Source organism: Orcinus orca, chromosome 2 (assembly GCF_937001465.1).
Source record: "Orcinus orca chromosome 2, mOrcOrc1.1, whole genome shotgun sequence".
NCBI classification, from domain to species: Eukaryota; Metazoa; Chordata; class Mammalia; order Artiodactyla; family Delphinidae; genus Orcinus; species Orcinus orca.
Genome location: NC_064560.1, coordinates 55,919,372 through 55,947,158, shown reverse-complemented (window position 1 = coordinate 55,947,158; position 27,787 = coordinate 55,919,372). Strand labels below are relative to the sequence as shown.

Sequence of the window (27,787 nt, the reverse complement as noted above, 5' to 3'; positions counted from 1 at the left end):
CCCCCACTAAGGCTCCTCACTGCCCCCCTCCCCCCACTGAAGTAGATGTTCAAGGTGAGTGGCCCACGTGGGGAACATATGCTAAGAACCACAGCAGCCTGAACTCTTACAGTGGGGGAGGCTTTGAGATCTGTTCCTTCCTCCCCTTCCTGTGGGTCCTGGGGGCACTTCTCTGCTCCCAGGGGCCCTGCGAGCCCCACATCTGTGCACATGTCCTGTGCCCAGGGCCCACCCAGTCACCCCCAGCCCACAGCCGAGGAAACTCTGCTGAGAGAGGGCGGGGAAGAAGGTGGCAGGCCACCGAGTGGGAGCTGGCGGAAAGCGGACCCATTCCGGAGCACACGTGTTCGGCGCCCCCCTATCCCCCACTGTCTGCCGCTGCTCTCCTGAGAGATGCTTTGAGACCATCAGTCCCATGAGTCCACCTGGAACAACAAAGATGAGACAGACCTCACATCTCACATGCAAAAAAAAAAAAAAAAAAAAAATCTTCAGGACGATCAATCCTTTTCTTCTTTAAGATACCATAAGAGTAGAAGAAAATATGGGAGAATAAATCTACTGCCTTGAGGGGGTGAAAGACTTTGTAAACATGATAGAAACCATAAAGGAAAAGCTTGATAAATTTGACGAAAACATGGTAAACTTGTGTACGGCAAAGGCCTCATTAACAGGCTTCAAGAAGCAAAGCCTGAACTGGGGAAGCAAACCTGCCATAAATAGAGTCATTCTTACACATTTTCTCACTTCTCTATTTAACAAATATTTTTCTTATAAACCAAAAAAACAAAACAAAAAACAAAAACAATCAGAAATAAATAAATGCAACAGAAATAAATGGACCCAAAACAGACCTACAAGTTGATGATAGATATGTAAAAAGGTGCAGAAACTCAATCCTATGTGTGTGTCAAGTTCACCTACAAGGATGGTAAAGGTCCCCAGGAGTGACAATGTCTTGGGGTGTCACAAACACTCTTGGTGGGAACATAAACTCGCCATAAAACCCTTCCAGGACACAGTGTAGTCAATACATCCAAGTCTAAAATACACATTCCCCTGGACTCAGCAATTTCCCTCACTGGAATTTATCCCAAGGAAGTAATTGGTCAAGTGCTCAAGACCAAATGTATAAATGTAGAAAAGAAAATATACTTTCCTGTCTCCTTAGAAAACTTCAAACCTAGACATTGTCATTACTAACACTCTCAAAATCTTTTCAAAAATCACCCAGCAAGTACATTAAAAGTCTTTTGAATAATACTCATTCCTTCACATTCTTTTTGATCCCAATTCCCTCTCTCTCTCTTCCACAGCTTTACTGAGGTATAACTGATGTGCAAAACACCTGTGCCTATTTACTGTATATAATTTGATGAGACTGGACATATGTACACACCCTTGATCCCAAGTTTCTTTTTTTTTTAATTTTAATTTTTTTTTGTGGCTGCATTGGGTCTTCATTGCTGTGTGTGGGCTTTCTCTAGTTACGGAGAGTGGGGGCTACTCTTCACTGCGGTGCACGGGCTTCTCATTGGTGGCTTCTCTTGTTGCAGAGCACCGGCTCTAGGTGCATGGGCTTCAGTAGTTGTGGTGCGTGGGCTCAGTTGTTGTGGCTCGTGGGCTCTAGAGCACAGGCTCAGTAGTTGTGGCGCACGGGCTTAGCTGCTCTGTGGCATGTGGGATCTTCCCGGACCAGGGCTGGAACCCATGTACCCTGCATTGGCAGGTGGATTCTTAACCACTGCTCCACCAGGGAAGTCCCCCAAGTTTCTTAATGTCAGTGAAAATCCAGTGGTTGAGTTCCTCAAGGAAATGCAAAGAGTCATGAGTGACAAATGTGACCTAGCTCTGAATATAAGTAATTAATAGAAAACTTATAAAATTAGGACAGCATTACAGGAAAAGCTTATGGCCCAAGGCTGGTCACTCTCATTTCTGCACACCCTCCCCTCCAGGGTTGTGTCATGTGCCTACATTTTTATAGAAGTCATAATTGTGGTGGACCTCCAGGGTTTCACCTAACGGATCGAAAACATTTTTCCTAATAATGTGTGGTGACATATTCAGCTTGTGTAACACATTTTCCTGAACTCTTATTAATGGACTTCATTGTCCCCCTCAGTTTTTACTGTTATGGAAAAGGCAACAACTTGTCTGCATGCTTACTTTTCCTTTTTCTGCATTACTCCCCGGGGGTGATTCTAGAAGTATGAGCACATCTAATGGCATAAATATTTTCACGGCTCTGCATCCCAAACGCTTTGCCAAAGCAGTGGGCTGACTTACAAGCCACCAGTTAGGGCCCCCATGTCCTCATCACTATTTTGTTATTTTAACAAATAGCAAAACAATATTGTTTAAAAAAACAATAACAGAATCTCCAAAAAAACAAACAAACAAAAATTCTAGAGCTAATAAGTGCACTCAGCAAGGCTGCAGGATTCAAGGGGAACACATGAGTGAATCCCCTCCTATTGATTCAGAGTCAGTCCCATGTACTGACGATGAACACGCAGAAACCAAAGGTGTAAACCCAGTGCCATCAACAGCTGCTCCAGAGAAAAATGAAACACGAAACACACACACTAAGGAAAGCTGCCCAGGATCTGTATGCTGAAAATGATACCGTGAAACCAAAGCTCGAAAACCATGGAGACAGACTGTGTTCACGCCTCGGAAGACTCAGCTTTAGAAAGATGGCAATTCTCTAAAATATGGCACAAATGAACTTATCTATGAAACAGAAAGAGACTCACAGACATAGAGGACAGACTTGTGGTTGCCAAGGGGGAGGGGGAAGGGAGAGGGATGGACTGGGAGTTTGGGATTAGCAGATGCAAACTAGTACATATAGGATGGATAAACAACAAGGACCTACTGTATAGCACAGGGAACTATAGTCAATATCCTGTGATAAACCATAATGGAAAAGGATATATATGTATAACTGAGTCACTTTACTGTACAGCAGCAATCAACATGGCATTGTAACTCAACTCTACTTCAATAAAAAGAGAAAGATGGTGATTCTATCCAAATAGCTGTACAGGTTTAATGCCTGTCAAGATCCCAGCAAGGGAGACTTCCGTGGCAGTCCAGTGGTTAAGACTCCATGTTTCCAACGTGGGGGCCATGGGTTCGATCCCTGGTCAGGGAACTAAGATCCCACCTGCCGTATGGCCAAAACAGTGGTAAAAAAATAAATTAAAAAAATGAAACACAAATACATGGAGGCTAAACAGTGTGCTACTAAGTAACCAAGAGATCCCTGAAGAAATTAAAAAAATACATAGAAACAAATGACAACAAAAACACAATGACCCAAAACCTATGGGATGCAGCAAAAGCAATTCTAAGAGGGAAGTTTATAGCAATTCAATCTCACCTCAAGAAACAAGAAAAATCTTAAATAAACAATCTAACCCTACACCTAAAGCAACTAAAGAAAGAAGAACAAAGAAAACCCAAAGTCAGTAGAAAGAAAGAAATCATAAAGATCAGAGCAGAAATAAATGAAATAGAAACAAATAAAACAATAGCAAAGATCAATAAAACTAAAAGCTGGTTCTTTGAGAAGATAAACAAAATTGATAAACCATTAGCCAGAATCATCAAGAAAAAAAGGGAGAGGATGCAAATCAATAAAATTACAAATGAAAAAGGAGAAATCATAACTGACACTGCAGAAATACAAAGGATTATAAGAGACTACTACAAACAACTATATGCCAATAAAATGGACAACCTGGAAGAAATGGACAAATTCTTGGAAAGATACAATTTTCCAAGACTGAACCAGGAAGAATTAGAAAATATAAACACACCTCTCACAAGTAATGAAGTTGAAACTGTAATTAAAAATCTTCCAACAAACAAAAGCCCAGGACCAGATGGCTTCACAGGTGAATTCTAGCAAACATTTAGAGAAGAGCTAACACCTATCCTTTTTAAACTCTTCCAAAAAATTGCAGAGGGAAGAACACTCCCAAATTTTTTCTACAAAGCCACCATCACCCTGATACCAAACGAGAAAAAGATATCACAAAAAAAGAAAATTATAGACCAATATCACTGATGAACATAGATGCAAAATTCCTGAACAAAATACTAGCAAACAGAATCCAACAACATATTAAAAGGACTATACACCACGACCAAGTGGGATTTATGCCAGGAATGCAGGGATTCTTCAATATAGGCAAATCAATCAATATGATACACTGTATTAACAAATTAAGGAATAAAAACCATATGATCAGCTCAATAGATGCAGAAAAAGCTTTTGACAAAATTCAACACCCATTTATCTGCAGAAAATGGGCATAGAGGGAACCTACCTTAACATAATAAAGGCCATATATGACAAATCCACAGCAAACATCATACTCAATGATGAAAAACTAAAAGCATTTCCACTAAGATCAGGAACAAGACAAGGACGTCCACTCTCACCACTCTTATTCAACATAGTTTTGGAAGTCCTAGCCATGGCAATTAGAGAAGAAAAAGAAATAAAAGGGATACAAATTGGAAAAGAAGAAGTAAAACTGTCACTGTTTGCAGATGACATGATACTATACATAGAGAATCCTAAAGATGCCACTGCAAAACTATTAGAACTAATCAATGAATTTGGTAAGGCTGCAGGATACAAAATTAATGCACAGAAATCTCTGGCATTCCTATACACTAGCAACGAAAAATCAGAAAGAGAAATTAAGGAAACAATCCCATTTACCACTGCAAAAAAAAGAATAAAATACCTAGGAATAAACCTACCTAAGGGGGTGAAAGACTTGTACTTAGAAAACTATAAAACACTGATGAAAGAAATCAAAGATGACATAAACAGATGGAGAAATATACCCTGTTCTTGGACTGGAAAATACAATATTGTGAAAATGACTATACTACCCAAAGCAATCTACAGATTCAATGCAATCCCTATCAAACTACCAATGGCATTCTTCACAGAACGGGAACAAAAAACTTTACAATTTGTATGGAAACACAAAAGACCCCGAATAGCCAAAGCAATCTTGAGAAAGAAAAATGGAGCTGGAGGAATCAGGCTCCCCAACTTCAAACTATACTACAAACTACAGTAATCAAGACAGTATAGGGCCTCCCTGGTGGCACAGTGGTTGAGAGTCCACCTGCTGATGCAGGGGACACGGGTTCGTGCCCCGGTCTGGGAAGATCCCACATGCCGCAGAGCGGCTGGACCCATGAGCCATGGCCGCTGGGCCTGCGCGTCCGGAGCCTGTGCTCCGCAGCAGGAGAGGCCACAACAGTGAGAGGCCCGCATACTGCAAAAAAAAAAAAAAAAAAAAAAAAAAAAAGTACAGTACTGGCACAAAAATAGAAATATAGATCAATGGTACAGGAGAGAAAGCCCAGAGATAAACCCACGCACATATGGTCACCTAATTTACAACAAAGGGGGCAAGAACATATAATGGAGAAAAGACAGCCTCTTCAATAAGTGGTGCTGGGAAAACTGAACAGCTACATGTAAAAGAATGAAATTAGAACACTCCCTAACACCATACACAAAAATAAACTCAAAATGGATTAAAGACCTAAATGTAAAATCAGATACTATAAACCTAGGGGAAAACATAGGCAGAACACTCTTTGACATAAATCACAGCAAGATCCTTTTTGACCCATCTCCTAGAGTAATGAAAACAAAAACAAAAATAAACAAATAGGACGTAATTAAACTTAAAAGCTTTTGCACAGCGAAGGAAACCATAAACAAGACGAAAAGACAACCCTCAGAATGGGACAAAGTATTTGCAAATGAAACAACAGACAAAGGATTAATCTCCAAAATATACAAACAGCTCATGGAGCTGAATATCAAAAAACCAAACAACCCAATTAAAAAATGGGCAGAAGACCTAAATAGACATTTCTCCAAAGAAGACATACAGGTGGCCAAGAGGCACATGAAAAGATGCTCAACGTTACTAATTACTAGAGAAATGCAAATCAAAACTACAATGAGGTATCGCCTCACACTGGTCAGAATGGCCATTATCAAAAAATCTACAAACAGGGGCTTCCCTGGTGGCGCAGTGGTTGGGAGTCCGCCTGCCAATGCAGGGGACGGGTTCGTGCCCCGATCCGGGAGGATCCCACATGCCGCGGAGCGGCTGGGCCCGTGGGCCATGGCCGCTGGGCCTGCGCGTCCGGAGCCTGTGCTCCGTGGCGGGGGAGGCCACGGCGGTGAGAGGCCCACGTACTGCCAAAAAAAAAAAAAAAAAAATCTACAAACAACAAATGCTGGAGAGGGTGTGGTGAAAAGGAAACCCTCCTGCACTGTTGGTGGGAATGTAAATTGATACAGCCACAATGGAGAACAGTATGGAGATTCCTTAAAAAACTAAAAATAGAACTACACATGATCCAGCAATTCCACTACTGGGCATATACCCTGAGAAAACCATAATTCATAGAGTCATGTACCACAATGTTCATTGCAGCTCTACTTACAATAGCCAGGACATGGAAGCAACCTAAGTGTCCATCGACAGATGAATGGATAAGGAAGATGTGGCACATATATACAATGGAATATTACTCAGCCATAAAAAGAAACAAAATTGAGTTATTTGTAGTGAGGTGGATGGACCTGGAGTCTGTGATACAGAGTGAAGTAAGTCAGAAAGAGGAAAACAAATACTGTATGCTAACACATATATATGGAATCTGAAAAAAATGGTACTGATGAACCTAGAGGCAGGGCAGGAATAAAGACGCAGACATAGAGGATGGACTTGAGGTCACAGAGTGGGGAGGGGGAAGCTGGGACAAAGTGAGAGAAGCATCAACATATATACATCACCAAATGTGAAATAGTTAGCTAGTGGGAAGCAGCTGCATAGCACAGGGAGATCAGCTTGGTGCTTTGCGACCACCTAGAGGGGTGGGACAGGGAGGGTGGGAAGGAGGCTCAAAAGGGAGGGGATATGGGGACATATGTATGCATATGGCTGATTCACTTTGTTGTACAACAGAAACTAACACAGCATTGTGAAGCAATTATACTCCAATAAAGATGTATTAAAAAATTGAAAAAAATGATGTATCTTAAAAAAAAAAAAAAGCTTCCAGCAAGGTATTTTGTAGATACAGGTGAGCTGATTCAAAAATGGATATGGAAAGGCACAGGCCCTACAGTAGCTGCAACCTTGACAAAGAAGAATGAAGTGGGAGGCATTCCTTTCCTGATACTGAGGCTTATTACAGAGCGACAGCCATGAAGACAGGGTGGAATTGGCAGAGGGGCTGACACACAGATCAATGGGACAGAACAGAACAGGGACCCAGAAGCAGACCCATGCAACTATGCTTGACTGATTTTTGACAAAGGTACAAAAGCAAGAAACAGCCTGGAACAATTGGACCTATACGGGCAAAAAGAATGACCTTGACCTCAACCTCACCCCACACAGAAATTCCGTTACTACCTGCTTGGCCTGCAAGCCCCCTGCCAGAGCTTCTTGTGTGTTCCTGCCTACCCTCAGGGCTGGCCCCTCAGAATCTCTTGGTGGAGCCCAGCTAGCTGCCCAGGGTCGTGAGGCAGTGAGGAGGGCCCAGCCCTGCTGAACGCCTCCAGAGGGGCATCTCAGACACCCTGTCCATCTCCACCTGCCCCGAGGCCACAGATAGAAACGGGCCCTGGAGCCGCCATGCTGCCTGGCCTTTCTAACCATGCTTTCCTGGAGCACTGGTGGTTTGTGGGAATCACGTGGCTGGAATGGGGGCCCCGGCTGCAGGCCCTCCCCCCACCCCAAGCTTTAGAAGGCGCTGCGCCCTGGAGTAGCCTCTGGAAAGGTGGTCACTGGAGGCCACCTCTTAGACGAGCTCCTGACAGCTGCTTGGAGTCACCAAGGGAAGGGCAAGGTCACTTCCACATTCAACTGTAGCGACCCGGGGCCCCTGCCGCTCAGAGGTGGCCTCGTGAAGGATGGCCCCTCCTTATTTCTCTTAGACGTTACTTGAAGTGGGGACGGCAGCAGCACAGAGGGCCACCACGGTCACGGTCCTTTCTGGGACGCTTAGTCATCTCCCAAGGTGGCTGACTTTGGTCTCCAAATAAATGCACCCACACGAGCCTGCTGGGGACCTCAAGACGAAAGCTCCCCAGGGGCGCCCCCCCCACCCCACCCATCTGTTCCCCCTGCTGCCAAGCTTGTCTGCTTGCCTGTCACCTCGGACCACCTTCCCCACCCCGAGGTTTGTCCTGTGGCTCCCACCCCGTATTTGGGATCTGACTTCTCACACTTTTCCTGCCACGCCCTCCAGGACACAACCTCAGGCCCCTGCCCTCCAGCCTCCCCCTCCGCAGCCAGTGGGCAGGGAGCCCCCAGCTCTGGATCCCCCTGGCCCAGCCCAGCCTGGTACGATCTTGCTCTGGAAAGGGTCCATCGCAGACTGCGTCGCACTCTTCTTCAAATCCATACTCCTCGAGTGAGAGAGAAAGGGCGCTGGGGGAGGCGGACAAAGGCCCCCAGGGAAAGCAGGAGGCCTCCCAGCTCTAACCACTGGGGGCAGGGAAGGAGGACAAGTGGAACCTTCCATGTACTTAGCAGGAGAGGCTGCAGCAAATTCCCCCCCTTACAGAGGAAGAGAAGGAAAAGGGAGGAGACACAGCCTGGAAAACTACCAACTTAGTGTTTCAAAGACTGAAAAGGGTACAATTACCTTGCGTGCTGAAGCCCGCGGTGGCGTCTGGGTCCCCGGAGCCGGGCTCGGTCACTTGCGGGTCCCCACTTGGAATCTACGGGAAGAAAGAGGAGGCCGCGCGTGGGTACTCTGCTGTCTGTGGGGCACATCACAGCAGCCTCCAAACGGCAGGCTGACCCTAGAGCTTGTCTTCTAGAGACAGGTGCTCAGGTTGCAATCTTCTCCCCTAAATGTGTGGGGTGGGGGGTGGGAGGGTGAAGATGCCATTGCCAAGGCCAAAGCCCCTTCCTCGGACCTTCTGCAATGAGAATAGTGTGCCCCCGAGGGCCCACCCTGAGCCCACTCACCTTCCGCTTACGGGCACCATTTGGGGCTGGCGGAGGCCACACAGGGTCCCCCCTGTCACCAGAGGAGGTGGGACAGCCCCTGCCCTCACTTCCCACCCCCTCCTCTCTTCCCTGAAGAGTAAGCCCACGACACCAACACTCATGACACCCCAATGCTTTGGGCCGGCAGTCTGGACACAAGTGGGCACTGAACGAGCTCTGGACGCCCCAGAGCTGCACGTGCCCTGCCCTCCCTTCTGCCTTCCGCACGTGGGATCAAGAGGCTGTTCCCAAGGCCGCCCTCCCTGCCTAAGCTCTGCCGGGGTCCCAGCCGCACAGGGGGCCTATGCCGGGTAGAATGCGGGGCCCCGAGCCCAGTCACATGCCATCCCTTCCTGGTGGAGGCTGGCCGTGAAGCTCGAATGGGGTTGGACCATCATCACACTTTTGCAGCTTTCTTCTTGAACGAGAAGAAAGGCCTCGGGAATGTGAGGGGAGAGACCAGCCTCCTCTGCTGGTCAGGGATGGGGCACGTCTGCTCCCCGCTTGCCGGGCTTGCATCTGCCTCACGCGAGCGCGTCTGTCCCACTGCTGCTTTAGGGCACAGCGGCCCCTCCCAGGCCGTGCGCCTGAAGGCCATGAACCCTGTATGCACGTGTCCCTGTGCCATCTCAAAACACGATTTCTGGCCCCTTGTGGTATTTCAGAACTGCTTGCCAGTCACGAGCTGGGGGAGGCCAGGGAAGGTGAGGCGGGCCCCTGCAGCCTGGTCTGGTTCCAGCTCAGTAATTATATTTCTGCCTCCCTGGACTCCTGCCCCTTCAATCGGGTAGCGGATGGCGCCCGCCTCTCCTCCGTCAAGCGGGCTGGCGTTGCAGCAGGTGCCGGGCTGCCGCTGAGCAGCAGAGAGCTGCTCAGATGGTCCCTTGGATCCCACGTGTATGTGATACCGTCCTGCACTCAACGCGCCCTCTCTGCCAGGGAGGGGAAAGGATGGGAGAATTCACACCGCCCCACACCAATACCCTGTGTGGAAAATCTCTGTCAAGAATCTCCTGCCAAATCAAAAAAAAGGGACCATGCCCCGGAGGTTCGTTTCCTTTCATACCTCTCTTCCTGTATCTAACCCTCAACTGGACTCTTTTTTTCTTTTTTCTAGGGGTGGGTGGCAACTTCAGTCCTGAAAAAAAAGCTTCTGGTAATAAAGAAATATACATAAAACAAGAGAAATAAAACACACAGTGAGACAAGGTCAGGAGGAAATTGGATGCGTGTCATACTTTGCAGAAGCATCGCTGGCTTCCCTCTGGCGCCCGGTCAAATTTGGTTTCAAGAGGAGACAGCTCCTGGGAGCAGGAAATTGATCACCTCCGGCGAGCAGGGTGTCAAGCACTGAATTAGAATGTGGCCTCCCCTGATGTCCAAGGCCACCTTGCCGCAGCAAGGCCGCTCACTTCACAGGGCATTGTCCACGAAACACAAAGGCAGTGGAAGAGATATATTTGCAGCATAGAATTGAAGTTGAAATCCGAGTTTAGCAATAAAGGTTCGTAACACAGCTCCCGCAGGGCTGTGAAAGGAGAAGCCTCACGTATAACGGAACGTGGACGCTCCAACGCCTGCATTTATTTATTCCCAGAGGCACTATTTTGACCACTTATCGTAATTGAAAACTCAATCGGCATTTAGGCAAATAAGCCAAGTTCCCCTCATCTCCCTTTCTCCTAGGAACTTGGGGGCGAAGACGTCCTATATGGAAATTCTGCGCTATTTCTGTAATGAGTTTCCCACTCCTGGGTGAGGGCAGCTGGCTATGTCCCAGGTTTACAAAAAGCTGTTATCAGCCATCACGGAAAAGGTGCACTAAGGTTTTCGGCTCGTGTCCCAAGGCAATCTTCGAAGCTACTTCACTTACAGACTTTCAAATGTAAAGGTCATTTCATTCGAAAATATAAATAATAACTTCGAGGACTTGGGGTTGGACACACCTCTGTCACGTCCATTGCCTTTCTCACCACTTCTCGTCCCACCTGCCATATTGCCACCGAAATTCCTAAAGCACTGCTGGGCCACGTCGACCCCAAACGCCCAACTGTTCAAAGGCAGCTCTATAGTGTGGCATCCCAGGTCATGGAATCTGCACCCAAATGATTTCTGTGAACCCCCTTCCTGCCCTTCAAGCCCCCATGAGCCTCCTTGGTTCACACGCCTGGTCCCACGCAAGGTGGCCCAGCTGGTCCTTGCTCTGAAGCCCCAGAGAAGCCCATTCTCTGGTCCCTGCCCTGTGACCACAAGGAAGCGAATCCCATTGGTCTCCCGATCCTATAGCCCGTGGACTGGCGCACAGCTTCACGGGGCCCCCAGAACACACGCTGTCATTCACACAGGGGCATCAACTAGGCAAATTCTCAGCCACTTCCCTGCTGTAGAAAGAAACTCCCTCCCTGCAATCTGGCCCCAAAGCCACAATCTCAGGCCACGGGAAAGAGAACGCATCGCAACCCAAGTCAGAACGGAACCTGAATGTGGCTGAAACACGCGGGTCAAAACTAACGTGCTGGCTCAAGGGGGGGCTTTTCTTCCCAAATGAAAAATCTGTCCAGATGAGCGGTCTCTGCCGCGCACAGACCTGCACAGCCTCTGCTTGCTTTCCAAGGGGGCGGGCGTCCAAACAAGTGCAAATAGGCCATTCATATGCGTTTGTCCTAACAAGGGGGTAATTACCTCCTCCTGGCCCAGGGAGGGGGGGGGTGTGTGTCCTGCTGTAAGATGGCTGCTCGTGGCTGTCCCGTCGGGGGACTGGGGGAGGGGGGAGCTGGCAGGTGCAGCCTCCCCTCCGTGGGCGGGATGGGATCCTGGACTCCCAGACTCCCTGGGGGGTGTCTGTGGAATTGAAAAGTGCTGTCAGCCCACGGGGTCAGAGAGAATCAGCTGATGAGGTGCAGCTGCCTCCTCGGTGCTGGTGGCGGCGGGGGGCGGGGGGGTGGTGCCTGTGGCAGCCCATTTATCACAAGTGCTACCAGCCAGGTGGGCAGCCCAGGAAAGGGCGGGGGCCACGTCCTCCCGGGGATAACATTCATGCAGGGGCTTGTAAGCTGGCGGTTTCTGAGCCAACGCAAGCTAATGTGAGACAGGCCTCTGCCCTTCAAAAGTTCCTCCCCAAAATCTTTTGAAAGAAATCTCCATTTAGAGAATTCCCCATTCTTTTGGAAAATGAGGTCACGTGGGTCTTAGAACCAGTATTATCATCCTCTGATACAGTCTATTCTTCAGAAAAAAAGAGTAAAATAGTGATAAACACTAGGTGCAAGTGTCGGGGGTGCATCAGATGTCACGCCCAAAGCAGAGGCTGCTTCCCAGCACGCCGGGTCCTTGGAGGCCCGGCGAGGCCGGGAGCATCATGGGGGTTCTCGCCGGCTCCAGCTCCGCCACTCGCCACAGGGTGGCGCACACAGACCCGTGAATCATGCACGGTTCCTCTCTTCTGGACACAGAGTAACAGCTCACAGGGACGAAGGAGAGGCAGGCTGGAGCCTGCAGCTCTGTGAGGGCAAAAGGCAGGGTCGCCGTGCAGAGGGGGAGGCGGCAGGGCTCCTCGCGCCCCCAAGGTGGCCGAGGAGAGTCACACAGCCTTGTGGGCTTCCTGGGGTTTCCAGGCCCCTGGCCGCCCTGCTCGGTGTCCCTGCTGGTTACAGGGCGAGCTGCCCGTCTGCACCTGGTTCAGTCCCCTCCTGCCTTCCAGGGACCTCTCTCCCCTGGCCCTGGGGAGCCGGCTCCGCCCTCCAGCCCTGGCATATCCCCATGGTAACCCCTCCCACTCTATTCCCACCCACCCCCTCTAACTACCTCCTATCCAGCCTCTTCATCGAGCATCTTGCCAGAGCGATTTACTCCAGGCCCCAAAGGTGTCCTTGGAGCAGCCGCAGTGGGGACTTTGGTAGCCATGCAGATTCCCAGCAGCCCCCCGACCCTGAACTCCGGAGCCCTGGAGGTGTGCCCGGCCATCTGCATTTGATTGACAAGCCCTCCAGGGAGTCGGGATGCCCACTGGAGGCTAGAAACAGTGGTCCACACCCTTGCTTCCCCTCCTCACATCCCATCCCCTCCGCTCCCTGACGCCATCTGATCCTACCATGCCCCCCCCACCCCGCCCCGCCCCACCCATCCCCAGCAGCTGCTCCTGCCAAAGTCACTGGCAGCCTCTCAAAAGGTGAGCCAGGTGGACAGGGCTCAGTCCTTCACAGCCTCCGGGCAGCATTTGGCCCATGCCTTCCTCCCTGACCACTGGTTTCTGAGTCCAGGCTTTCCGGGACCCCACCCCATGCCCTCTCCTAGGGCCTCAACCTGTGCGGGTCTCCAGGGCTTCCGTGACCATCTTTGCAGCGAACCATGATCTCTCTAAGGCCCCGACCTCAGATCCTAGCAGCCGTGGACACTTGCTTGGATGTTCTGATGACCCTGGCACCCAGTGAGGCCCAGCGGGTGGGTCGGCCCCCCACCTCATGCTCACCCCTCCCTCAGAGCCTCTGCAGGAGCTGCTCCCTCCCCAGCAGCATCCCTGCCTCTCCTCCCTGACCTGCGTCCTGCCGCCCACAAGCCGAGGCTTCATCTCCCAGGGTCCCTGGACACACGCAGGGACCAGCATCCCTGCCCAGGGCCCTGCAGCACCCGGGGCTCCACTCAGGGCTCTGTTACCACAACAAGCGGTTTCCGTTGACAATATTGATTTGAACTGTTTTTATCATGAAGAGAAAAATAAACCCACTCCAGGAAGGCAGAATGCTTTGCTCCGCTTTAAAGGGAAAAATTTCAGAGAATTTCAGTTATTATAAGTCTAGAGATGACAGTCATGGTCACACCACTGCCTCCTTCCTCACAGCTCCATGCCTCTGTTTCTCCCGTGGACAGGAAAACAGCCAGGAGTCCCAGCCGAGTCCCTCTGCCGTGGGGGCCTGGAGAGCCTCAGGACCTCTCGGTGGGAGCAGGCCTGGAGGGAGGCCCCGGGGTGTCAGGAGCCTCTGCCTGGGCCAGGGTGGGCTGGGTGGCTGGCCGGGGCTAGGGGCTGCTGAGCAGTCCCTCCCCAGGACCCCGAGGAGAGTCTGTCGAGCCTCGTCCCTTCCCGTCACACAGCCACTGGCCTGCAGGACTCGATTGCCTTGTGGACGGCACTGTCTCTGGTCGCATCCCCTGAACGCTGAGCCCAGCACAGGGGACCCCAGGGCTGATACTCAGGGGGTGGGAACGGATGGGCCCTGCCGCCCGGCCAGCTCACCACGGGCACTTTCTCACAGGGCGACAGTGCGAGGTTGGGGCCTGCACCGCCTCCAGGCGAGGGGCTCCCGGTGGGGACACGTGTCAGGGCAGCTCCGTGGCCGCTGAGACATCACAGCGTGCCCCTGGTGCTCCGGGTCTGTGTGTGTCTCCTCTGACGGATGCGCAGGGCCCAGGAGTGGCTGCAGCCCCGTCCTGGTGCCCCTGCTCCCTTGACGGCTGCCCACCACGCCCCAACCCCTATGGTGCCCTGGGGGACACCCGCATGGCCCTACCACTCCGTCTGCACTTGGGCACCATATGGCCTTTCCCGGTGCTCACATCTCTCTGTCCTGGCTGGTGCCCCTCGATATTCAGCAATGACAATGACGAGGGCGAGGATAATAATACCAAGAAAGGGCACGTGGCTTTTGCTGAGTCAGACCCTGCCACGTGCCCAGTCCTGTCCATTACAAACATCCTGTTCCATCCGATGTGCTTGGTACTATCATGACCCCATTTCACAGATGAGGAAACTGAGGCCGCACGTCCCGAATGCCTGCCCGCTGGGATCAGGCACCTCCCTGGCTGTAGCTGCCAGGCCTCTGACAAGACCAGGAATCCAGACGAGCTCTCTCAGGTGTCCGGATGACTTTGACAGTGGCCTGTAGCTGAAACAGCCCAGAGACCCCTGCATACTCAGACCATGGCCCAACCCCACCCCGGGGGGCCTCTGCCCACGGGTCAGAGCCTGGGCCCACTCTTTCTGCACTGTGTCCCCAGCACATCTGAGGGGAGGCAAGGAAAGTCAGCACAGACATAGGGTTGGAATCCCCGCCTGACTGCCATCTCTGCAGGATCTGCTCACTGCACCTGCTGCCTCTGCTCCCCCACGACCGGGCTAAGACGACCAGCGTCCCACAGCTTTGCTGAAAGGCTGAGGGAGACGCCAGCGCAGGCAGCAGGACCGGGAACGGGGAACTGGCCTGTCGGGGTCGGGCCTCACCTGGCTGGTGGGGGTCGGGCCCACCACGGCCTCGTAGGGCGGCGGGAGCTCGGCGGGGTAGAGCAGGCCGGGGCTGTTGATGGTGACGCGGTACAAAGTGCCGAATGGGGAGGAAGCAAAGTCCAGGTGGAGGCCCCTGGAAAGGCAGAACCGCGGAACATCACTCCTTGGGTAAGGAGCCCGGACCCGTCCCGTTTCCCTCAAAGCGATCAGACCGATTCCCCGCCTGGAATGCTCGTGTTCGTGAAATAAAAGCCTCATTCATTAGGCAGTCCTCACTTTTGTTTTTTGCTGGAAACTGACACTTTCAATAAACTCTATGGCCTTTTCCATGACAAGTAAAACCATCGTACAGCTGATTCAATCTTTAACTAAATGTGACATGCTCTATTAAATGACCATAAACCGACAGCAGTATTGTGTTTTGTGAAGAGTGGAACAGGGCTGCTCCTGCCTGGCTGGGTTTCTTCTCTGATGCCCTGCAGTGAGGCCAGCGGAAACGCACGGGGCTCTGAGCCCTCCCACCTCCCCGGGCTCTGATCCAATAGGCCTTCATTCGCCTCCCCCTCTGCTCACCTTCCCTGACAAGGAGCACCTCCCCTCCCCCAGTGATGGCCTCCCATCCTTGGGCCCCAGCATAGCTCAGGGAGGTGTCCCCAGGGAAGACCCACCTGTGGGCCTCAGTGGTGGGCGTGCAGGTGTACTCCGGGGGATAATAGGGCGGAGGGGGCAGTGGAGGCACAAACTCATCAAAATCCAGGGTCTGGTGGAGGACAGTGCCATGCGGGGTCATGCAGGCCGGGCTGACGGAAGGCGCCCTTTGTGGAAGGAACTGCAAAACAGAGAGGTTCCGAGATCAGGACGGCTGCTGTGGCTCTAACGTTATGACATACGTCTTCGTTATGTCTAACGAAGGTAACTGTGCAGAAGCTTTAATGATGCACTTGGAACTCAGGTACTTAAACCCATCAGTCAAACCATGACGGCTAAACACACATTTAAAACGGCAGCTCCGGGAGGATCACACCCCCTGCTCCGGAGCCTCAGCACGTTCGGTTCCCACGCTGCTACGCAGATGCCTGTCTTCTGAGGCAAAGCACAGTCCGGGAAGTTAGGTTCTGTTCCTGCCACTAAACCTGTCTCCTCTGATGAAGAGCTTGTGGTCAGAGGGGTGCCTGCCGCCCAGGGCTGAAGACAGCACTTCCTGGAGTGAGTTCCTGAGAAAACACCAGACTCTCAGGATGTCCCTCCCACGCCCTCCCCAACCCCTACAGTGAAATAAACTTGGGCAAAGCCACTTTGGTACTCCCTCCTTGGGGCCCTGTCATGCGCATTATGAGTGTGTTCAAGGCCCTGAGAAGGCCTGCACCAAAAAAATCCGTTAAATTGTTTAGCCCATTCATGGAACATTCCTCAAATATTTTGTGATGGGCCCCTTTGGACACACAGTATCCATCACTATTTGGCAGTTCTAGGGAATTCACACACTTTGGAAAAACACTGCTCTGAGGGAAAAGAATCCTTCATGAGCTCTAGAACATTCTGGGGGGCAACCTCAAAACAGAGAGGCCGCTTGAGCAATGTGAGGTCACATCACTTAAAATGAAGCTGTCTCTGCCTCATTTTCCATTTTTGTTCTTGGGAGGCACCACCCAATACCTGCTGCTCCTTCCATGGGCCACTGCTCTCCAGAGATGACCTGTGGCGTGGAGGTAGCCGAGGCACGGCTCCAGGTCCAGGGGACACCTCCCCAAGAGTGCCTCCAGCTGTGGACAGACCCCAGGCTACTGAACACTATGCTCTGGGGCCTCCCACTGCATGGGGGGCGGCAAGGGGTGGGTGAGAGCAGGACCCAGAGTCAACTGTCCATGGCCAAGCAAGGACAGTTCCACGAGGAAACAGTGAACTCTCCAAGCTCTGCAGGAACCTGCAGAGATCCACAAAGCGTTAATGTAAAAGATGATATTTGAATGGGCCTGAAAGAGGAAGAGGATTTCGATGAGTGGGCTCACAGAAGGGGCTCCGAGCTCAAGAAGAACAGGTGAGCTAGTGGAAGATGTGTTTACGGAGAGCAAATTTCGGTAAGGCTCTAGAAGTTACTTCCTAATTCTGGGGGCACTGGGGAGCCAGCAAGGGTGCTGGAGCTGGGCAGCAGCTCTACTGAAGCTGTGTGGTACGAAGTGCCTCGTGGCAGCAGCGGGTGCGGTGGTGGAACATTTCTGGACAAGTACGGGTGAGGTCGCGATTCTGAATACCGTCCAGTGCTATGAAATCAGCATGCTCTAGACTAATGCAGAAAGAACTGGGGGTGGGGGGGCATGTCTAAATGTGTGACACATCAGACTGCACACGTCTAAACGTGTGACACCTGCCTCCTCCACACACAGAGCACGGTCCTTGCCCCTCCAGCTGGTGTGACCCACGGTTTGTATGTTTAGCCGTCTGAGATAGGGGCGCATTCATGGCCAAGGGCGGGGTGGACGTGTCTGCCAGCCTTGACTTTGGAAAGCGGCTCGCCCTGCGGCTACTGCAGGAAGCTGAGCAGCCAGCATGAAGCCAAAGGTCCTGGAGGTCTCACGGGGGAAGATTTTGAATTAGCCTTATCAGAAATTAGAAAAATCAATAACATACTCAAGTGTGAAATGCAACAGCCAAAGCGCTTTTCTGTGGAAGATCCAATCCCACCAGGAACGCGAGAGGTGAGGAGGTCCAGGCAATCCTATTAGCAGGTTTAAATGAGTCAATGCAGTCGCACAAGGGAGGCTTTTTAAAGTCTAAACGACCGTCTCCGTTTCTGCCCTAAACTCCAATGGCCTTTCCGGGGGGGGGCATTGGCCTATGTTCGTGGAAGCGTGTCAGACTCAGCAGCATTTATCCCAGCTCCTTGGCTTCCACAGCCGGAGGCCCGCGAGTCACACCGACATCTCCCTTGACACCCCTCAATATCTGTCTGACGAGGCAGCGTCTGTATGGGAGCCCAGGGTCACCAGCTCTGGACTCTGCTCTGAGACAGGGGTGTTGAAGGTCTGCACCCTACGGTCCCAGGCTCCCTTGCAGCTGGCGTCCTGTTAGGTTCTGCCAACGGGGACGCGAGGGGGAACCTGGTGAAGAGGCGGTAGGGAGGAGGGTTCCTGTCACTGCTCCTGCCCCTATGTCCTCCAGCTCTAAGGGTGGCAGAGCTTCTGCTGTTGTCTCTGTGTAACCTCCAGGCCCTCCTTGCTCCTCTGCCTTTCACCCCCGGCTCACGAGCTCCCCGCATGAGCTATGTCGAGCTCCTTTTCTCTCCTGGGCCCCGGCCATGGGGTCCATCATGGGGTCTGGTGCCGAGGGTCCAGCAGGTGCTCTATAAGCATCCACTCCATAGGTGAACACCCGCCTCCTCACTGCCACCTCCCGGCAGCGCCCAGGTTATCTCCTCCTTGCGGAAGCATCTAAATCATCTCTCTGCCTTGGTCTTCTTCCTCCTGTGCTGCTTTAAAAAACTTTGTTTAGGGGCTTCCCTGGTGGCGCAGTGGTTAAGATTCCATGTTCCCAGTGCAGGGGGCCCGGGTTTGATCCCTGCTCAGGGAACTAGATCCCACATGCATGCCGCAACTAAGAGTTCGCATGCCACAACTAAGGAGCCCACGAGCCGCAACTAAGACCCAGCACAACCAAGCAAATAAATAAATTAATTAAATAATAATTTTTTAAAAAGCTACGTTTAATCCAATGTGATGAGGTCACTCCCTTTAAAAACTCTTTTACGAGACCTCTGCTCCCTGAATCCCACCTAGTTTCCAGCTTCTTTACCCACTAACCCGCTGATGCCCCAAATTCCTCCATCTGCCATTGGAACCAACCCCAAGTACCAAACTCAGGCTGTTCTCTCTCCCCAGATCCCGCCTCCTCTCACCCAGCAACCTCCTGGTCATCCTTCAGGACCCACAGAAATGCTTGCTGCCCACCCGCACCCTCCTCAGCCCCTCATCTGCAGGGCGACGGCCAGGCGCAGAGCCAAGCCTGCATCTGGGTGCGCTGGGGAGGAAACGCGCCCTGAAGCATCCCTTCTTTCCCAGGGGGTTGTGCTTGCCCTGGGCCACCTGTAAGAGCCCTGGTTGGTCCGTGTGGTGACAAAGGTACACCTGTGCCTGGTGAGCGAAGTGAGGTTGGTACCTGGTTGAGGTGTTCACACACCTGGCATGGGCATCATCGCCCAACCCTCGTCATCCATAAAAGAGGAGTCTGCATTTTAGACCCTGCTGGGGAGAAGCCCATCCTCAGGGGTTTGTTCCGGGAGGTAGGACCCATCTTAGGCACGTGCTATCCTTGGGAGAAAGAGCAGGATTATTGCCACAGTAAAAGTTTTCTGAATGAACCTCTTGCTGGTGAGCTGGAGCTCTCCCCCTGTGCTCCGGACCCTGGAGTGATGCCCGTCCCGGTCACCCTGCTGCTCTCTGGTCCTGCCACCCTTGGAGGAGCACGGCTGCCTCCTCAAACAGGTTCAGACCAGTTTTAGTTACTACTGTAATTTGCAATGAAATTATGAATGCAGATGGGAAAACTTGCTTGTTCCGTGAAAACCGAGTTGAAGGCTTTGGAAAGACTCGATAGCTAAGCAGGAATTGCTGCTAAGGTAGGTCCCGGCCAGGCAGTCACAACAGGGTGGAGGAGAATCGTAAAATATCCAATCCAAAGGAACTAAATTTGGAAATCATGGAGGCTGCGAGTTCCATGAACTTGATGCAGTAAACACAACCTGATACACCAAAGAGACCCATAATCAAAGAGAAGATCATGGCCCCAAACCAAGACTGGGGGACAAATGCTCATTTGCATGTTTAAAGCCAAAATAAAACGTTCATGGTATGTATCATTTTTATGACTGTCTGCTGTGGCTGGCTTTTTAGGTCAAGCAGACACCCATTACTGGTCCTGATCTGAGAGGGTTAAGTAGCACCTATGACTCAGAGACCTTCCTGCTGAACCCAGACCTCAAGGAAGGTCACTGTGGGTCAGAGGAGGGCCGGCCTCAGTGGGGAGAACTGGAGAGGGGAAGCTACAGGTGAACTTGAGTGATCTGCGGGTTCCCAGGGGGCACTACATCCCTCCCTGTCCGGCCAGCAGCCATTCCGAGCTCCGTGGGCAAGCCCACAGTAGCGTGTCTGTGACGGCCACGGTACCCTGCCTGCAGCTTCTGAAGCAGCTCTGCTTTACAAGGTGTAGGATGAGTGGAAAACATAGATGACTGTAATAAAAGATGAAGTTAACAAGTGTGTGCGAAATGGAGATGCAGGTAATAGCAGACCACATCCCCGAGGCTAGGTGGTTGGCAAGGAAGTAAGTGGGGAGGAAAATAGTTTCATGGAAAACTGAGATTACACTTAGGAAATAAAACTAAAGATACGAGATTATAGACACTTTGGAGGTAAATGCTTTCTCCACTAAACTGTATCAATAAACTGAATTTTATCATCAGATGGTCTTTTGCCACTATTTCCAAACACATTAGAGGAATTCAGCTTGATAGAGTCTGACAATAGACATAACAATTTGCATCTCACGTAGATATGCATTCATTACATGAATTCTCCCCAAACTCTTAATCATCCCAAAATGCTGGTCCACAAAAATAAGAATAAAATTATGGGTTCCTTCCACGTGGGCTAAGGCCTTTGCTATGAGTCACAGTCTGCTGATGGGTGCCCCGTGGTTCTTCCTGCATAAACTACACCCGTAAGACATTCTCTGACTTTCCAGTTCTGTGTTTTTACAGCAGAGCCTGAACTTCAAGGTACTTGGGAAGCAATGTGTATGCAGACACCCCTTCGATTTTTTTCAGGTTTTCTCCCAGCCCCTTAGAGTTGTCTGACCCACACTGATGGCAATATATTTAGTGGCCCTCTTTCACTGACTCTGTCCAGAGCACTCAATTTTGTTGTAATAGACATAACTCTTTTTGCACTCATATTTCACTGCCTCACGCGGTACTAGGACCCGCACTTAGAGTCCACATACCACTGGCCTAAACTGGTCTGGGGATAGATACAACTGTCCCTTGGAAAGCTGATGACCCAACTGCTGGGAGCATAAATGGCCCATGGGTGAACCGCAGAGGCTGCGGGGAGTGGGGGTGTGCTGTGGGCAGCAGGAAGCGCATCTCCCAGGTGGGATGGAGAACCGCAGCTGGCTGGCCAGTCACGTCAGCACAGGTTGGTCAAGAGAGTTATACTGGGGCTGCCCTGGTGGCGCAGTGGTTGAGAGTCCGCCTGCCAATGCAGGGGACGCGGGTTCGTGCCCCGGTCTGGGAAGATCCCACATGCCGTGGAGAGGCTGGGTCCGTGAGCCATGGCCGCTGAGCCTGCGCGTCCGGAGCCTGGGCTCCGCAACGGGAGAGGCCACAACAGTGAGAGGCCCGCGTACCGCAAAAAAAAAAAAAAAAAAAAAAAAGAGAGTTATAACTGTATGTACAAGGAGAACCATTTGCAGAGGCAGGAACAGAACCCAAATCAAAAACAAGCAGCAACTCAGATAGAGAAATGGCCAAATAACTGCCGTGACTTCCATCTCATGGACCACTGCAGATATTCAAACATCTCTCTTTCTGTTGACTTAGCTGGATGGCCATGATTGTTTCAGGTTATAAGATTAAGTTGTAGAGTAACATACGTGGTGTGATCCCATTTTGGCAAAAAGAGAAGGAATAAATGAAGGAAGAAAGGGAAGGAAGGAGAGAAAGATAGAGAAAAGGAGGGAGGGAGGAAAAAAGGAAGATAGACTATGTTCATATGTTTCTATAAGTCCTAAGAAATCAAGAAACAAAGGGAAGATTCACTGCAAATTGTTCTCAGGAGAATGCAGTGGGGGAGGGGAGATGATCAACTTTTTCTTTATATACCTCTATATTTTATTTGTTTCAATGATCCTATGTTACTTATTTTTTTTTTTTTCTTGCGGCATGCGGGCCTCTCACTGTTGCGGCCTCTCCCGTTGTAGAGCACAGGCTCTGGACGCGCAGGCTCAGCGGCCATGGCTCATGGGACTTGCCGCTCCGCGGCATGTGGGATCCTCCCAGACCGGGGCACGAACCCGTGTCCCCTGCATCTGCAGGCGGACTCTCAACCACTGCACCACCAGGGAAGCCCCCTATGTTACTTCTTTAATTAAAGAGTTTAACAATATGAAGTAAGAAAACTAAAGTCAACTATATCTCAATAAAGCTGGGGGAGAAAAAGACTTGTAAAAAAATTAAAAAGAGCTTCTGAGCCATCCTCAGGGATAACGTAGCTCCCAGTCCCATCCGTCAGGGCGTAACCATGACCCCCTTGGGCTGTCCCACTTCTCCAAGGACACAGCACGTGTGGGTAGGCTGGCCCAGCCCCTGACCCATGTGGTAACAGCCAACCTCCATGTGGCCGCCATGCTTTTTCAAAGCCCATTGACACATTATCTAAGTCATCCTCTCAGTGGCCGTCTGAGGACAGTAGGATGTAAACAGTCTTACTTAGAGCAGAGGAAACTGGGACAAATGGGTGGTGATGTGCCCAAGGTCAGGTGCTGCTCCCACGGGCGCCACAGTCATGGGCTCCCCGGTGGCTCTGCAGGTCAGTGGGGTAACCGGCCTTCTGAGGAGAGTAAAGCTTGGTCTGTTGCACAGTCCGTGGTCACAAAAGGAGAAGAAAACACACCAGCAGCAAACTCATAGATTTCTATTTCCAAGCCAAGGGTCTGAAGTAAACTTATTCACCGAGTATGATACTTAGCCATGAAACAGCCAGGGGTTCTAATGGCAGCTGCTGTAACTGCAGCCATACGTTACATCTGGTTGACAAAGTACATCGAGGACCACTGCCTTTACGGTCACAGCTGCGATGTCCCGATCACAAACCGGGACGTATTCCCTCCACGTATTTAAGAATCAAAATAGATCACATCTGAGTTCTCACCAGATATTTAAACAGGGCCCCTCCTGAGTGAGAAAAATGAGGTTCAGGGAGGTTCGTAGGTAAAAGCCGTGGGACCCCGACCCAGATGTAGCTGACCTCAGACCCAGGATGCCAGGCCGCTCACTTTCTACACAGAGGACTGACAATGACCTGCACATTACGTTTCACCACATACACTATCTTAGCTACGATACGCTTTCTTCTTACTTAGTTGGTAATTTGCATTTTAATTCTGAAAACCTAGGGAATGACAAACCTTCAGCATTTCCAGCCCCGTGGTTCTGTTAGTTTGGCCAAATTGGTGTGATATTTCCAGATCGAGAGTAAAATCTGCTGAGGCGACAGGAGCCCCACAGTACTTAACCTTCCATTACACGACACGCTGGAGAGAATCGCCAGCATGAGGCCTCAGCGAGCAAGGCCTGAGGTTCATCGCTGCTGAAGAACCGCTTAATTAGGTATCTTTCAGAAGACTGCCGCCTCTCGGAAAGGTCGGCCCGGTTGTGACAGCTGTGTGGATGTACACAGGGAGAACGAGGCTGCACACGATTAGAGCCAATGAATTTTTAACGCCTGGGTAATGATGCTCTCTGGCCCTGCCCCTTGAGGCACTGATGCACTGCCACGGGGTGGGTGAGAAACAACAAATCAAACAGGCTCCTATAAGAAAAACTTGCCTTTCTTTTTCATGAGATGCTTAAAACATTGGGGAGGGGAGGCAGGGCAGGTCTTGGAGGGGCCACGGGGAAGAGGGAGGGCAGGGTTCCTACCCTTAGCATGAACAGCAATGTCTTCCCATCACTTTCCCTTTATTTGCTGACTTTAGTGGTAACGTAGTGAGCAGTGGGCTGTGTTCCACTCACACAAATAACGAAGAGCCGTCATTATTTATTGAGCATGTATTAATAAGTGTGTGACCTCTGCTCTTGGCCTCATCACTCCCATGGGGACCAGCACTTCCTCTTCTCTAAGACCCTGGCCAGAGGTTCTAATGATGGCTGGCCAGTGACCTGTCGCTGGATTTTGAGCTCAGGGTTAATTAGCAAATCTGCAAAGCACAGAGGACCAGTTTTTCAGTTTGAGAAGAACTCATCTTCTAAACAATCTTCCTTTGTTTTTTTTTTATTTTTGCAGTACGCAGGCCTCTCACTGTTGTGGCGTCTCCCATTGCAGAGCACAGGCTCTGGACACGCAGGCTCAGCGGCCATGGCTCACGGGCCCAGCCGCTCCGCGGCATGTGGGATCTTCCCGGACCGGGGCACGAACCCGTGTCCCCCGCATCGGCAGGCGGACTCTCAACCACTGCGCCACCAGGGAAGCCCTGAATCTTCCTTTATTAAAAGTGAATTCTGAATAGAGCCTTGCTCTGGAGGTGCTGGGCCTAGAGGACATCTCAGGCTACAGGACTGTTGCTAAAATTACTCAGGGACACAAACCAGGGGCTATCTAGAGGCATGTGATGGTAGCTGGACCCTGTCAACAAGGAGCTCCAACAACACCTCAAATAAATACATCAGTGGCAACAAATGTGTGAGTTTTGTCTTCCAGAGGGCAGAATGGAGTGACCTCCAAGGATCTCCAAACCCCACGCGCTGTCGGGGCTTATTGTCCTTGGGGCTTCTGGATGGAAGCCAGCGGTGTCCATATACATTGGTCTCAAACTGGCTGGGGAGGAGGGGCTGGAGTCTGCCATTTTGAGTGTGCTGGGGAGGAAGGGGGACCACTCACCATCTGCAGGACGTCAGCGGAGACCATCTGCATGCAGCACATGGCTGTGGCCAGCGCACACACGATGGTGGACAGGACGTTGAGGGCACACACGCTGAAGAGCAGTTCCTGTGGGAAAAGATGCGGGAGGACGTCAGCGTCACCTTGGCAACGCAGACGGCAGGCTCCTCGGCATTGCCGTCAAGGTCCAGGATGAGGATGTTCAATTGTGGGTTTCTTTTTTCATCATCAAAACTGGCCTTTTATAGACACATTTGTTTATTCTTGGTTTCTACATGGTTGGTCAAATTACTCTTAGATACTAAGTGATGTAGTTTACAATTTTGATAATTATTAGGTAGTCACTGTCTAAGAAAATCTTCAAATTGCCAACATTTGAGTAGGTGGGCAATCTTTGTCAATTATAAAGTGTAACTGAAAATTTTGATAAGAATTCCAAGTTTTTTAAACTTCTTTTCTTGAGATAACTGTAGATTCACTTGCAGTTGTAAGAAATCATAGAGAGATCCTGGACACCCTTCCCTCAGTTTCCCCCATGGTAGCATCTTATAAAACTATAGCATGATATCATAACCATGATTGACAATGATACAGTCAAGACAGAGAACGTTTCCATCACCACAAGGATCCACCCTCCCTGCCCGTGTTGCCCTTTTATAGACACACTCACCTCTCTCTCCCTGTTCCCCACTCAATCTCCCTTTCCAGACCCCTGTCAACCACTAGTCTGGTCTCCATTTTTATAATTTTGTCATTTCAAGACTGGTTTACAACTGGAATCATAAAGCATGTAACTCTTCAGAACTGGCTATTTTCACTCAGCATAATTCCCTCAAGATTCATCCAAGTTGCTGCATGTATCAATCGTTCATCCCTTTTTATTGCTGAGTTCCATGTTTGTTCATTCTCCAGCTGATAAATAACTGGGTTGTTTTCAGTCTGGGGCTATTACAAATAAAGCCCAGGAGCATTTGTGCACAGGTCTGTGGGTGAACATGAGTTTTTATTTCGCTGGGATAAATGTCCAAAAGTACAATTGCTGGGTCATATGGTAACTGAATGTTTAGTTTCATAAGAAACTTCCTAATTGTTTTCCAGAGCAGCTGAAACATTTTACATTCCTACCAGCAATGTATGAACGATCCAGCTTCTCTGCCCCCGTGCCAGAATTTGATATCACTATTTTGTTTTAGCGATTCTGATAGGTGTGTAATGATATAGCATTGTGGTTTTAATTTTCATTTCCCTCACAGCTAATGATCTTTTCAAGTGCTCATGTGCTATCTGCTTATCCTCGTTGGTAAAGTCTCTGCTCATAACTTTTCCCATTTTCTAGCTGGACTGTTTGCCTTTTTTTCTTTTTTAACTGAGTGTTGAGAGCTCTTTGTGCATTCTAGATTCTAGTCCGTTGTCAGATATGTGGTTTGCAAATATTTTCTCCCAGTCTGCAACTTATCTTTATCTAGCCCTAGATCGTGGTGATTTTCTCTTTTTTTTTCTAAAAGCTTTTATAGTTTTACGTTTTACATTTAAATCTGTGATTCATTTTGAGTTAATTTTTGAATAAGGTGTGAGGTTTAGATTAAGGTTTATTTTTACGTTTTTCATTTTGATCTCTACATATTCATTGCTAGAATACAGAAATGTAGTTTGTATCAATATTTGTATTTATCTAGTATCCTGTGACCTCGGGATTTTCTTCCATGCTTAATTTCTTCCTTTCCAATTTGTATGCCTTTCATTTCCTTTTCTTGCCTATTAGCACTAGCTAGAATTTCAAGTATCATGAATAAGAATAAGATGAATAAGACGCCGAGATGAGATATCTTTGTCTTATGCTCTCAGAGGGTTCACTCATAGCATTTTAACTATCCAAATACAATTCATTCTTCTTTAGATAATTTACTGTCAAATCCATGCCAGGAACAGAAAAAAAAATAACCACGATTCACAAAAATGACCAAACATTTAGAATAATTATATGTCCTTCAATATACATACTCATATGCTACTCACACAATAAATGCAGAAAATACTGTAAATACTCCAAAAATTATTAGGAAAAATGGATCTTTCACCAGAAAGACCATGGTATTAATGAGGTTAGTTTCAATTTTCTAATCAAGCGGTTGACAAATCCTCAAGACGAGGTGGGACATACTCATTGTATTTCCTCGTTAACATGAATTGTACATGCACTGTGAATGTTTCAAATGATGGTCTAGTCTGGGAGCATGCACAGGTCTTGCTCATGGATACTTGAACCCATGTGTTCTAATCAACAGCATCCTTTAAGAAAGTTCCCCAATCTTCTGTAGGCTGCTGTGACTACAGAAGTCTTTGCCCAACCCCCTTCCTCAGAACCTGCTCATTTGTTCTCAAGACTGCCTATAAGATAGCCAGAAAGGGTGTGATTATGATAATATTACAGAGGACAAAGTTAACCTACCATGCAAATGTGAATACAGAGAACAGAGTCATGTTTTGGAGATTTGTTAGGTGGAACTGAAGCAAGTCTCAGCTTAGGGCTAATTATTCTCCACTCCTGAGGTCAGAGTGTTCTGAGAACCCTGAACAAATGTGGGAAGAGCTGCTACTCCCAAATCTGAGTACTGGACACTGTAACCTCTAATCCTTTTCTCAGATTCAAATAGTTTCTTCATGTGCGTCGGCTAATCAGCATTCAACTGAATACTCCAGGGGGCCCCTCTGAAGATCCCAGGGTTCTCTCCCCTCCAGTATCCTGTCCTCGGTCTCCCTAAGACCCTCAGCTCTGTCAGCTCAACTCAGGGAGTCTGCAGGGATCCCCCTGAGTTCCCCATCCTGCACTGTCCCCTGGAGACTCTCCCCTC

General features: G+C 49.9%; 1 protein-coding gene across 4 annotated transcripts in view; it reads right to left on the bottom strand.

The window, feature by feature from the left end:
• The window catches only part of ENTREP2 (endosomal transmembrane epsin interactor 2), a 363,383-nt gene that overhangs the window by 6,887 nt on the left and 328,709 nt on the right, over positions 1-27,787 (bottom strand). For 3 of the 4 annotated variants that reach the window (XM_004278359.3, XM_049705696.1, XM_049705697.1), the window contains 4 exons: positions 24,936-25,043; positions 15,954-16,114; positions 15,283-15,418; positions 8,719-8,794 (listed from right to left, as the gene is read on the bottom strand). In XM_004278359.3, the coding sequence (XP_004278407.1) occupies positions 8,719-8,794; positions 15,283-15,418; positions 15,954-16,114; positions 24,936-25,043 (481 nt within the window). The remainder of the gene's footprint in view (positions 1-8,718; positions 8,795-15,282; positions 15,419-15,953; positions 16,115-24,935; positions 25,044-27,787) is intronic. The other variant, XM_049705698.1, reaches the window with a different exon arrangement.